Here is a 13,063-nt window from a genome sequence, read left to right on the forward strand (position 1 = left end):
GTTCATTTGTGAAAAATCTTTGTTTTTGTCAAACCTCTATCACAGCATCTAAGTATTAGTTGTTATAAGTAGTCACGTCAACAATCTCTGTAAAGGAGCTTGTCGTTGTGGTAGATCTGTCTTTGTGTCACACTTTTATTCCACGCTTTTTTGAGGGGAAAATGTTACAGCACAAGCAGGGGACAGGGTAACAGCTCCCGACATTTCAGTCATGTATTCTCTGGTTTCATTCTCATGGTCAGTACTTCCTCAATTTAAACCATAATGTCAAACTAAAGAGGAACAACCCTAAATCCAAACTTCACTTTTGGTTTCGGCTCCTGTGTGCAGTAACTGATAAAAAATTCCTACATGAATATATCGTGCTTCACAACATTTTGTTGTGATTAAAAGTGAGAGAATGAGTAAGTGAAATGTTCCTGCAGAAGGAACTTTAGGAAAGCCGGGTTTGTCTAATTATGGATGAAGACTTAAGTTAAATAACAGTAGGCTAATTGTATTTAGGTCTTAGGTCACATCAGAGCAGCAAGTGAACTGATGAGTGAGGAAGTTGAAACATACAAGGGAACAACATTATGTGTGATACCAAGTAATGTTTATTTTAACAGCATGACTTTGTTCACAAATATTTTCGAGGCAGTTTTCAGGTGCTTCTACAAGATGTTAATGCAAAAACACATTTTTCATGTGGGAAATAGTGAAAATTTAAAAACCACAGATACCTGCTGGAACTACTTTTTCCAAACTCTAATAAATAGCATTTGAAAAATTACAGATATACTGTTATTTCTTGTCATCTACTCTCTTATTGTGCATTGATGCAGGAAATGTATGTGAATACCACTGGCACATGCATGACACTCGATCATCAGGAACTAGCTGATCTTATGAATTTGATAATTAGATGATATGAATGTAGACCGTATAAGTTCCAGCTTATTTCTCACTTTCAGTTCCCATTTGTCTGGTGAAGTCAGTGCTCAGCGACATTGCGTGTTTGTCAGTGAAGCAACAAGAAAAATACCAGCTTCAAGAACCGAGCTTCTCATGCTGCCTTGTTTATATAATGGACAGCTATGTTATATCACCTGTAAGTGCTTTAAATGTTTTGTGTTTGACTTTTGCAGAAGCTTTTTTTTTTTTTTGCTGTGGTCTTAGTCTGTGACAGCCAGGTGATTTTTATTACGTTTATGTAGCTGTTTGTATTACTTGAAGAAGAGATCTGTGTAACTTTAAAAGTGATTCTAATCGTTCAGTTTATTTATTTTTATCAGGATTTTTTATTTATTTATTAACATGAAGAGTAAAAACTTACTTTCAGAGTTTCATGTGTTTAATAAGGGCATTTTTTTGTATTTGTTTAGTTTTTTTGATTTTGGGAAAGTAACCCCCTAAAATACTCTAAAACCTACCAATTGCCTTGAGGGTCTGTTTTATTATTTATTCTATTTCTTCTAATTAATGGTTATATTTTATGTACTTTTTAATCTCTCAGTGATAACATCTATTTTTCCCTCTCCAAAGTCCTCAGAGGAAATTATTCCAAATGAGCCAGAGAATTACCGACCACCTGCGGAGCTGTACCCCTACCTCACTAATGTAGGGGAGATTTACGAAGGTAAAACATTTGGATTCAGTTGTTTATGAGCCAAGATGATGAATTAGGATGAGTGCTTAAACGTCTGTCCTGCCTCAGACCACAGATGGGCCTTTCACTCTGAGCGTATCCAGGCATCAGACTTTGAGAATTCACCGGTGAATCATCTCACAGAGCTTCAGTCTGTGTCTCCTCAACAACTGATACAACCGTTCCGCTACAGCACCGAGTCTCTGCCCCTTCACCTGGACCCTCCTCTCGCACCTCTTTCTGTGTCACCACAGGTAAGTTCACATACAGACATTAACAATGATGTCAAAGACACAATCTCTGATTATGGGGTTTGAAAAATCATATACATCCAAGTAAACAAGGGAATGTTCAGTAGAATAATGCACACTCCCATTCAAAAGCATTTTAAAGCACCCAAAAGCTTTTGGGTTGTTTTTTTTTTTTAATTGGCTGTGACGCAAGCAGGTGTGATTTCTGCACTGAAAAAAACCCTTGTCAAATATTACTGTGGGAGTCACACAAGTCAGATTACTCATATATGTCCTGAGTGATGGGAGATTTACCCACTGCAGATTAAAAACAGAATTAGGAAAAGAAGCCAAAGCATAAAAAGACATTTTGTTCATTTTCAGATTACTTCTAAGAAAGCTTTGTTATTTTGCTATATTATTTTGATGTATGCTTCTTCCCATTTAAGTGAAAATAATTAAACTGTTATTTGGGGTTGATACTGATAAGTATCTTTCTTACTAATTGAGTCTGCTGATTATTTTCTGACTGATTCTGTTCATAACTATCAGAAAATTATCCATAACTGACACATAAAGATTTTCAGTTTTTTAACATATAAGACAAATTAAATCACCAAATGTTGACAATAAATATGCTGAAAGTGCAAAGCTTGGTGCTTTTTTCACAAAAAAGACAAATGATAAATGAATTAAAACAGTTGCCACTTAATATCATTGTATTTATTGTCTTATAAAGCAATCAACCAATCATTTTTGCTCTAATTTTAATATACATAAGTGTTTAATACACATGCTCCAGAACTGAATATTGTATAAAGTGTTTCAATTGAATACATGCTTTTACCATAGTACCAGGACATTATAATAATAGGAATTACTTAGACAAAAACATCATGCACTTAGAGCATTTGTGATCTAAATAAAATGCCATTTCATCGCAACAAATTCAGCAGACGATGAGGACAGTCGGGGGTATTTTCACTGAAATGTCACATATACCACGTGTTCTCTCTGGGCACTGAACTCTATTTTGACAGAGCTACTTCCTCTTTTAGTACAATGAGAGTTTATAAACTAAAATGTCAGATGATGAATAATCGCAAAACATTTCTTAAAAATGCAGCTCTGTCTTTTCTTTGTATAGTTCTAACCTGTGACTAATATTTCCTAAAGATCCCATTTTACACCTCCTCCTTGTGCTACCCGTATCCATCCTCTGCCTCGCCTGGCCATTACTACTCAGAGGAGGAACAAAGAGGAGTGAGTCCCCCACTTGAGGTGTCAGAAGGGGAGGATGAATTTGAAGACCACAGAGACCACTCCTTCAGAAAAGACACTAGTGAGTATTTCCAATGCACATTTTCTATTGGCATTACATCCCAATGTAGAGAAAATCATATTGCAAACTGAACTGGTAAGTATGAGGCAAAACAGCTTAAATAGTCTCATATTTCCAACCCAGATAACAAGAAGAAAATCCGCCTGTACCAGTTCCTCCTGGACTTGCTAAGAAACGGTGACATGAGTGACAGTATCTGGTGGCTGGACCAGGATAAGGGCATCTTCCAGTTCTCCACAAAACACAAAGAAGCTCTGGCCAGCCACTGGGGTATTCAGAAGGGCAACCGCAAAAAAATGACCTACCAAAAAATGGCTCGAGCTCTGAGGAACTATGGCAAAACTGGAGAAATTAAAAAAGTAAAGAAGAAGCTAACCTACCAGTTCAGTGAGGAAGTTCTGAGGAACCTCTATTTACGTCAGTATGCTCGCTGATGAGAGTAAAAAAGGTTGTTTCTTGCTATGCTGAAGTCACTAAAATAGCCAAGATTGTGTGTTGCCTGTAGATTTGCAACTTTTCGCCACAGTTTGAAGTTTGTGGCTTAAAGGACGATTAAAGATCAGGAATGGCTAAATGAAAACACATTCAAATGTAGTTACATGACCTTTTTGTCTTTATTATGTAAATAAATGTTGTGGTGCATTCTTTCTGTATTTCTGAATCTGCCTTTAGAAGAGCATAAAACTGATCCACAGTGTATGTGGGCACATGGTGTGGTAATTCACAGGGAGAGAAACAAAGAAGCATCTTCCAGTACAGAGAGATGGGCTTTAAAAAACGGAGTGAGTTGAATGTAAAACATGTCATTACAGTCATAACTAATAGTTTAACTATAGGTAAAATTCCCAAAAGGATACGTTTTAGTTTAATTTAATTTTAGAAGAAACATTAACAGTGAAAGGGTTTTTTATTTGTGTTTGCAAATTGGTCATGATAAGGAGCACAGTCCTTGTTCTGAGCAAAAATGTATTGATCAGATCAATCAGATTAATTGGAAATCTTCCTAAATTAAAGTCAATTTAGTATAAACGTAAAAAAAAAGATGGCTGCATCTGTAAAAGAGTTATCAGATAGGCCTTTTAATGCAATCCAAGATTACTTTGATTTTTTATTCTTACTTTAAGATAGGTATGGAGCTGCTTAAGGGTCACGGCGGTGAAAACTTTCCAGAGCTACTTTTGTGTTATCTCTGGTCCATAAAGACTCATTCTGATAGTGAAGCCTGTATCATGCAGTAGATCCCCGCTGGCTGTGGCCACAGAGAGTGGGTTCACCCTCAGCTGTGGCTGCCGAGGAGCAAGTATTGCTGTAACTCAGAGAGATGGAGACAGTTAGTTAATAGGAGATATAAACAGCAGAATTACAGCTGGGATGTAACTGGTGATTGTGACTGTAGTCGTAGCAGTGCTCCAGTTTTTGTGCTTCTGATTGTCCACATAAGCTCATTATGGATAAAAACTATATGAATCACTTAGCAGAGCTATAGGCAGAAAGGTGGTGTACAGTAGCCTGTATAGTGCACCACCTTTCATCTAGGGACAGGTGGGATCAGCTCCAGCTGTGTGTGCATTATTCACTGTAGCTGCAGGCGATCTGCCATTCTGTGTAACTCTATTGAGTGGTTCATATAGTGTTTATTCACACTGAGCAAATACAACAATAACAACTGGAGCAGTCACAATCACCAGCTAAAGAGTTACAGTGATACTTGCTGCTCAGCAGCCACAGCTGAGGGTGAACCCACTCTCTGTGGGCACAGCCAGCGGGGATCTACTGCATGATACGGGCTGTACTATCAGAACAAGTCGCTTTGGAGATAGAGATAACGAAAAACTAAAATAGCTCACCGCCGTGACCCTTAAGCGGCTCCGTCGATAAGATCCAGACAACAACAACAACAACAATAACAATACAGGAGCAGGTTGGACTGATTTCACCCCCGTGGAGGACCCGACAACAACATCCGGTGACGTCAGTTCAATCAGCCAATCAGAGCGCAGACGTTGTTTCGGTGCAAATTTCAAACGGCGTCGAGACGACAAACGAACCACAGCAAAACCTGTTTCTGTAAAAAGAAGGACTGCTTTTAATACATTTTAACCGTCTGCGTTGGCAACATGAGAGTGAGGTTAGTACTTAACAACTTTAATAACTACTGGAGCCTTTTATAGTTTACGTTAACAATGCTATATTCTGTTAGCATAGTTGTTTCCTGGTTAGCCTGTTGATTTTAGATAAAGCTAGCCGTTAGCTTGTATCACACCTTTAAGACAGAAAAGCTATCTTTAGGGGTTTCATTGAGTAATTGTGAATGTTAATAATTTTATGTTGAGGCTGTTAATCTCATAAGCTGGCATTGCATAACATTTTAACCAATTCCACAATTAAGCGAAGGCAGCTAGCTAATGCTAGCTAGCTTAGTGGACGAAATGACAGTGGCACCTTACGTTAACGCGCTTCAAATAAACAGTTTTCTAAGTTAACAGTCTAAATTTCACTTTAATGTTAATAAATGAACGCTTTTTCTCCAGTGAAGTCCACGCAGCCGAGTCTGTTGCCTACCTCAACAGAGCACTCGTCAGGTTACAGGATATTTGGGAAGAAATCGGGATTCCGGAGGAGCAGCGCCTCCAGAGAACCAATGATGTTCACAAGCACATTAAAGTGAGTCCCAGATCAGTTTAAATAACTTCAAGTATCATTGGTGATCTTACAGAACTAACAGACATTTTTATTTTTCTTCTCCGTGGCAGGGTTTGCTGGACCTAATGATCGCTGAGGAAGAGGAGCTTAAGAAGAGATTGATGAAAAGTATAGAGTCCTGTCGCAAAGAACTAACTAATATGTGCAGTGAACTTCAGCTGCCCCTCTTTGAGGTACAGTCATGTTTAGGATATTGTTCCCCATCAGACCATCAGAGGGTAAATGCTCCCAAGTATTGTTTAACTTTCCGTATTTTCCTACAGGAAGAGGATGGCTGCACCATGTTGCAGATGGAGAAAAACAGCCGCACACGTCTGGAGATGATGAAGGAGCACAAGAAGCAAAGGATGGAAGAGCTTAAAAGCCTCATTGTCAAAGACCGTGAGCTGTGTGATATTATGTGTACTACCCCTTTTTGCATTGAAAAGGATTCAGTCCCATCACTGAAGCAACTTGAGGCATATCATGCCTACCTTGATGATCTGACCAAGGAGAAGGTGTTACTGACGTTCTTAATTTCTGTTACTCGTTTTATTTTTTGTGTAAAACTCTCGATTTTAACATGTCTTAATTGTAATTGTCCTTTCAGGAACGTCGTCACGATGAATTTGTGAGTATAAAGAAGGAGATCATTGTATGTATGGATGACCTAGAGCAGTCCCCTGAGACCAGTTTTGAGACGGACGTGATGTGTGAAGATGAAGAGGCCTTTTGTCTGTCTGATGACAACATTGCTGCTATTAAGCTGCTCCTCAGTCAGGTAGTTTTGATTATTTGTAACTAAATGATTCCAATGCTTGAACTGACTATAGTATTGCATCATATTAAAATGGATGTGTGTTTTTCTTCCAGTTACAAGAACGCAAAGCTCAGAATGAACTCCGTTGTTCAGCTTTGCGCACTAAGATCCAGGAACTGTGGGAGAGACTTCAGATTCCCCGAGAGGAGAGGGAAGTACTCTCTGAGCATATGGTCAAGTCAAAGAAGAGAAACATTGAAGCAGTAAGAAGTCTTATGTTGTCAAATACCTTACTAACAATATATATTTTCCCAGTAGTGTCTTATTTTACCACCAATAACCTTTCCATAGCAAGTTGACGTATTAATGTGTACTTTGTGTTTCTAGCTCCAGACTGAGGTCGATCGTCTAGAGGTTCTGAAAATGCAAAGCATGAAAAGTGTCATTGAGGCCATCAGAGATGAGATTGCCCTTTTGTGGGAAAGATGCTTCTACAGCCAGGAGCAGCAGCAGGCATTTCTTGCATATCATGATGGTGAACAGCTGTTGTTTAATCACTTAACCAATATACTGATCATATGCAGTTGTCTTGGTGTTGGCTCTACAAGTGTAACATAATAACAGGCCAAAATGGTTAAATACACAGAATATTTTGTTAAGACAATAAACATTAAGTTAATACATAAAATAAATAATAGGTTGATATATATAAACAGGCAGTTATGATAGTCAAAGAAATAAGAAAATGTCAAATGGGATACAAAGATATAGGTGTAATATATTTGCAGCTCTCTCAGTGTATGTTTTCATTTGACAGATGATTTCACAGAAGAGCTTCTCAACCTGCACGAGGGCGAGGTCCGAACTCTGAAGAAGTATCACGAGGACCACAAAGAACTCTTTGAGGGAGTCACAAAATGGCAGGAGAACTGGACCTTATACTTGGAACTTGACGTGAGTAGTCATCTACGTGCATTTAGTGTGGAAGTATTTAAAACAAACCTGTGTGGTAATATGTGTTATGAATGTGCTTCTCATCCCAAAAGAAAAAGGCTAATGACCCTTCAAGGTTCAACAACAGAGGTGGGAATCTTCTGAAAGAGGAGAAGCAGAGAACTGACCTGCAGAAAAGTTTGCCTAAGGTGAGTAAACATTTAAAGGTCAGTAAGTTCTTGTCTGTTAAGTAAATATAAAAAGCAGTTATCTTCTTCAAAGTGAAGTTGTTAATAAGGGATTCAAGTTAGATTGACTGTACAACAAATGAGGTCAAGCAAACCCTATGTGATGAGTGGAAGGGCTGAGAAGCTGTTGGTGCATTACCAGTTTTAACCATCAGGTGGGGATATTAAAACATCAACTCTCTTAGTCTGCAGTTCCTGTGCACTTGATTGTGGTGCACATTGTAAAATCCATTAACATGGACACAATATGAAATTAGTTTTCCTTTGTTCTAGCTTGAGAAGTGTCTGAAGGCCCAAATTGATGTTTGGGAGCAGGAGCATGGCAAGGAGTTCCTGGTAAATGGACAGAAATTTCTTGAGTATGTGCAGCAGCAGTGGGATCACCACCACACTGAAAAGGAGAAGGAGAAACTGGAAAGGGTACGTTATTAAATCAAAAACTTGAAACTTGAGTTTTTTGTCAATATTATCATATAATGAATGATTCTTTCTTTGTGTGAAATAGCAAATGAAGAAAACGAAGCAGATTCAGGAGGAGATGTTATATGGAGCAATGAGAACCCCATCCAAAAGGCGGATAGTAGGTACTCCCACTCCTGGAAAAGTAAGAAAGGTAAGATGCTGCTTCAGTTTTGTGTGTAGATTACATTTTACATTTTACATTTAGTCATTTAGCAGACGCTTTTATCCAAAGCGACTTACAAGTCATTACAAGGTACAATGGTAGGCAGGGCAGCGTGAGGAGGTCTTGCCTAAGGACCCCTACTGGAGGTAGGACACAGCTGGGATTTGAACCCCAGTCTCCCATGTGGGAGGCTTTGATGTTACCACTACACTAACCAGCCGCTGATTAACTGTGTGCGCGTGTGTGGCTATCATTGTGTGAATTTTTAACCACTGGACTGTGGATATTTTTACAAAGTGAGGTTATTTTACCTGTCCTCACAATGAGAATGGTGTTTAAAGTGCCAATTTCAGGGTTAAGATAAAGTTTAGGGTAACGCAGTACATGTGATAAAATATAAATTGAAACGGTAGATTAGCATGGCCTACGTGACAGTAGGGGGGCTAGAGAATGCACTATGTCAATGAGTGTCATACAAAAGTGTGAGTTACATGCAAGTACAGTGACACTGACCATTCTTGTGAGTGAATAAAAAAAGTTGACCCTCCTTTCTGCTTCTCTCCACTTAGCTCAACGGCACCTCGACCATCTCCACTCCTAACAGCTTCCTTAGTTCCGGTCTTGGTGGAACCATGTGCCAGTCCTCCATCCAGAAACCACCTCTGTCTGCCAGCAAGGTATTTTTTTTTTTCCCATTTTCACTCATTTCAGTTTAGTTTAATGCGATGCACCTTTTCTTGTTTTTCCCCACATGCTCATTATTGTCCTATAGTCAAGTAAAATGCAAAATAAGAACCCCATCATCATTCTAGTCGGTTTTGTTGTAGGGTCTTGGCCTGCGAACCCCTGGACATGGAAAGACTCCACGTGCACTAGACCGAAACAAAGAAAACATCTCCCACCTTAACAGAAACACTCCAAGTGGCACATTAAGGTCTCAGGATACACAAGATCACACCTTCACCTTTAACTCTATTGCTGGCTCCTATTCGGAATTTGCGGTAAATGTGATTTTTACCTCTTTAGTTCTTAACTACAAAGCGTCCAGTTAAGTGTAAGCTTGTAGCTTTATAGAGTTTATCTAAGTTATGGCTAAAACCATCACCCCATTGGACATCATGTAAACGTAAATTATAGAAACTGAACAGAATTTTCTTGTGACCGTTGTTGCAACTCACAACTTTTAGTATGTCTGAGTGAATCTTCAAATGGAGCAACCAATAGACAATATATTCATGCTCTCATGCATATGCCACATTCTTTATTTAAATTACAACAGTAGGTCATGAACATGACCTACAACCAGAACATGGTGAAAATGTTCTGATCTGCTGTTGATCTGTTAAAATAATACCATAAATTTTCTGTTGGATTATAGTTTCTACCAATGGCTCTCAAATCTGGTTGTCGTGATATGAACAAAAAAACAAACTGCTACATTTCACCCAAACTCACATGTTGACAGTGTTTTGTTTATTTGACTTTGACATTTTATTATTACATACTGATTTTCTGTCTTTACAGAGAGACCTCTCGAAGGCTTCTAAATCGAATGTGAAGACAGCAGTGCTGAATTCCACCGTCAGTCATCAATGATGATTCAAAGGAAGCTGCTCTGGCTCGGGAGTCGCTCAGCTCAGCAGTAGCCAACTTTTTTATTTTTTTTTCAAGTGGGAACAAAGAATTTTAATGTAAACTTCTACAAAAAAATGTAAATATTTTAATCTGTCTGAACACTTGCTTTTGTAAGATTCTGTTTCAGGGTAACTGCTGGAGCAGTTCTCTCTGCTGTATGGTTTTTGTTTTTTCCTTTTTCTGCAAATTGATGGTATATGTACCATGGCTGTTGTAGCTTTTTGAGAATACAGCCTTTTTAAGTAAAATGGTGTTAAACACGTCTAGAGAACTACTTTTAGTCCTGTAGCAGTCAACCAGTGCACAGTGAATTTCTTTCCCCAGCTGGAATGACAGCTAACTTTGCTCTTCAGAAACTACATAGCTATTTTCTTTTAAATGAAACTGTAAATAAACTTTTAAGAAAAATACCATCCTTACTAATTGTACCCTTTTTCTTTTCTAACAATACCTGGATGTTTTCTATCGAGCCCTTGTCATTGAGCTGCACAGTCTGAAGGCAGTATCTGTTAAGTTTTCCATTTTGGGAAGATGGTTTGTTTAAGCCATGCGTGTCATGAGCTCTTCAAGAGCTCTCTCACGGTGATTTTCGTGAACAAGCAACACTTCTTTGATTGCACTTTGCTGGAAACCCATCTCATTAAATTGAGTCAGGAGGCGGAGAAACTCAGCAGCCTGGAATTAAAAAAAAAAGTTAAAAGGTCAAGTTAACCTAAGAGGTATATCTGTGGATTAGCTTTTTGTATACTTTGATAAGTCACCTTGCTTTCACAATTCTGAAACATCTCCAAAGCCTCCTCCACCTGTGCTTCATCATAACCCAGCTCACACAGACGATCGCTGGCAACCAGGTATTTTAAGATCTGTTCATTAAAGCACAAATAATTATATATCACACACAACACATTTACTTTCTAGTAAAAGTTAAAAAAAAGTCATTTTGAGAAACTGACCATTTGAGAACAATGTATTTTCTTATACTATTTAATAAAAAATTAATGTATTCATTTGTGGGCATCACCCATCAGTACCATCTACGGTTGTAGATGGTACTGATGGGTGAAGGAGGGTGGGGAAAATGCCCTATACACACATCACCTCTGCTTATAAGGCACTGACTAGGCTTCAACAACCAAAGCAGTATCTACCTTGTCTGGGCTGCGGTAGCCGGTTTTCTGCAGAGCCAGGATGGCTGTGTGTAAAGCATAGCCCTTCTCTGTGATATTGTCAAGCAGCTCCCTCTCTTCCTGACTGAGCGCTGACAGCAGCTCTGCTGCTGAGTCAAAGAAAACACCACGAGGGCCGCCAGTCCTCAAAGCCTGATCACAAGAACAGACAAGCATCATGAGCTGTGAAAAAGCAGAACAGTGATACAGGTATTTAAAATATTCTTAAGATATTGACAGGAAAAAAACCTTCTGCCTGCAGTTTTTGACGACAGGCCCTGCAGAGGAGGGTCGTTGCTTCTGCAGACTGGATGGAGAGGGACCAGCAGATGGTGTGCTTTGAGAATACTTTCTTCCCACAGACACCAGTGGCCGCTGCCTCTTCTTGCCATTCTTCTGCCCCTGGGGGAGGGGGCTGGCCTGTTGTGACCTCTGCTGCTCCAGCGCTCGCAGAGGTTGTCTGAAGTCTTGTAGAGAAGATCTGTGTCTTCTGAGGCTCGCAGGTGAGTCGGGCTTACAGTGGTGAGGAGAAGGACCACGGTGCATGTCTTTGACTCTGGAGAGTGGGTCTTTGGGTGCAGCGCTCCGGGGCCGCTCTCTGCTCTTAATGGTGTGAGGTGCATCTTCAGTGGAGGAGCATTCGTTATCGTCATAGTAACCGTCCTCATCCTCAGAGTCAGATATGAGGAATTTGACAGTGCGATGAGGCAGCCAGCGAGTATCTGCAGAGTTCAGGCTGTGACTGCGAGGCCGAAAGCTCAGAGCCCAGAGGTCGGTGCTCCTGCGATTGGTCCTGTGATTCTCCTGAGGGCTGCTGAACATCAGCCAATAAGGGGGGCACGATGGGGCCTGACAAGTTGTCTGCTGTCCACTTAGAATCAGTTTCTCTAGGTTGAATGCATACTGTGGTAAAAAGAAAAAAAAAAGCAACAAACAGCTCACATCAGTAAGGATCGACAGTGTGACAGTAAACCTACAAGAACAATTTTAAATGAACCAACCTCGATAGTACATATTGTTTCTGTAGACTATTTAACCTGTACAAGTTTGAAAAAAATATAATATAGTTATATAAAAAAGCTCTGCTTCAGTAATCTGAAGTTAAATTAGAGATATTGGACTAAAAACAGTAACTGAAGCATAATTGAGAGAATGAATAATAAGTCGGACTCATTTAGCAGAAACCACAAAGACATTCAGTTTAGGAAATACATGTCTGTTCATTCTGAGGATGCGTCACCTCAGTTTCTTGCAGAATCTGGCGGCAGTCTGGTACGTTGACATCTGGAGCCGTCACCATCTGAACGTCTTCTTTCAACGGACCCAGTGGAGTCTGGAATGGGACATCCTCAAGAATGTTCATAGTGCCACCAAAAACTAACCTGCAACAGAATAACCACAGAGAGTTTCTAAGTAAACCGTTATAAATGAGCTCTTTGTTGCATTTTATGAATTCTTACCTTTGTAGGATATTTTCTTTACAGTCCACAACGCTCTGAAGCGCAGACAGGCGTTTGGAGTAAATGACTGATCCACACACATCATCACAAGTGATAAACCTCTTCATCACTAAGCCTCGGACGTCATCTGAGGAGTTGTTTACCAATAATATCTCAGGCACCTGTTGATCCCTACCTGCAAAGGTACAGTCCAAACAGAGTATTTGGATGTATACATAACCGTCAACAGTTATAAAAGAAATATAAAAAAGAAAGTATGAAATCAATTAATTGTAGTGCAAACCCTCACATTAAATACTTGAACATAAACATTGTGAACAATTTTCTAATTTTTATTTTTTTAAGGTGACTGCAG

General features: G+C 39.4%; 3 protein-coding genes across 4 annotated transcripts; 2 read left to right on the top strand and 1 right to left on the bottom strand.

Annotated features, from left to right (window-relative positions):
• The first annotated feature begins 961 nt into the window (after positions 1–961).
• spi1a (Spi-1 proto-oncogene a) lies at positions 962–3,855 on the top strand. The gene is made up of 5 exons (XM_026364721.1): positions 962–1,090; positions 1,525–1,618; positions 1,697–1,881; positions 3,034–3,199; positions 3,323–3,855. Exons 1-5 carry the CDS (start codon positions 1,067–1,069, stop codon positions 3,631–3,633), a joined length of 780 nt encoding a protein of 259 aa, XP_026220506.1. The 5' UTR covers positions 962–1,066; the 3' UTR covers positions 3,634–3,855.
• A 1,238-nt stretch (positions 3,856–5,093) lies between these two features.
• On the top strand, positions 5,094–10,492 carry LOC113165617 (protein regulator of cytokinesis 1-like). 2 transcript variants are annotated; one of them, XM_026365284.1, is made up of 14 exons: positions 5,094–5,327; positions 5,731–5,863; positions 5,953–6,075; positions 6,166–6,399; positions 6,492–6,662; positions 6,755–6,904; positions 7,029–7,176; positions 7,459–7,595; positions 7,688–7,783; positions 8,096–8,242; positions 8,328–8,435; positions 9,017–9,124; positions 9,275–9,381; positions 9,972–10,492. In XM_026365284.1, exons 1-14 carry the CDS (start codon positions 5,317–5,319, stop codon positions 10,003–10,005), a joined length of 1,707 nt encoding a protein of 568 aa, XP_026221069.1. In that variant the 5' UTR covers positions 5,094–5,316; the 3' UTR covers positions 10,006–10,492. The 2 variants fall into 2 exon arrangements, with proteins under 2 accessions (XP_026221069.1, XP_026221068.1); XM_026365283.1 differs by having other exon boundaries at positions 5,096–5,327; positions 9,275–9,448.
• A 78-nt stretch (positions 10,493–10,570) lies between these two features.
• On the bottom strand, positions 10,571–12,998 carry LOC113165618 (ubiquitin-associated protein 1-like). Its single transcript, XM_026365285.1, has 6 exons — positions 12,709–12,998; positions 12,489–12,630; positions 11,498–12,151; positions 11,231–11,401; positions 10,844–10,945; positions 10,571–10,757 (listed from the first exon to the last, which is right to left on the bottom strand). The coding sequence occupies exons 1-6, from the start codon at positions 12,813–12,815 to the stop codon at positions 10,623–10,625; spliced, it is 1,311 nt and encodes a 436-aa protein (XP_026221070.1). The 5' UTR covers positions 12,816–12,998; the 3' UTR covers positions 10,571–10,622.
• Positions 12,999–13,063: the final 65 nt, after the last annotated feature.

The sequence above is a fragment of the Anabas testudineus genome, chromosome 6, assembly GCF_900324465.2.
Source record: "Anabas testudineus chromosome 6, fAnaTes1.2, whole genome shotgun sequence".
NCBI lineage: Eukaryota > Metazoa > Chordata > Actinopteri > Anabantiformes > Anabantidae > Anabas > Anabas testudineus.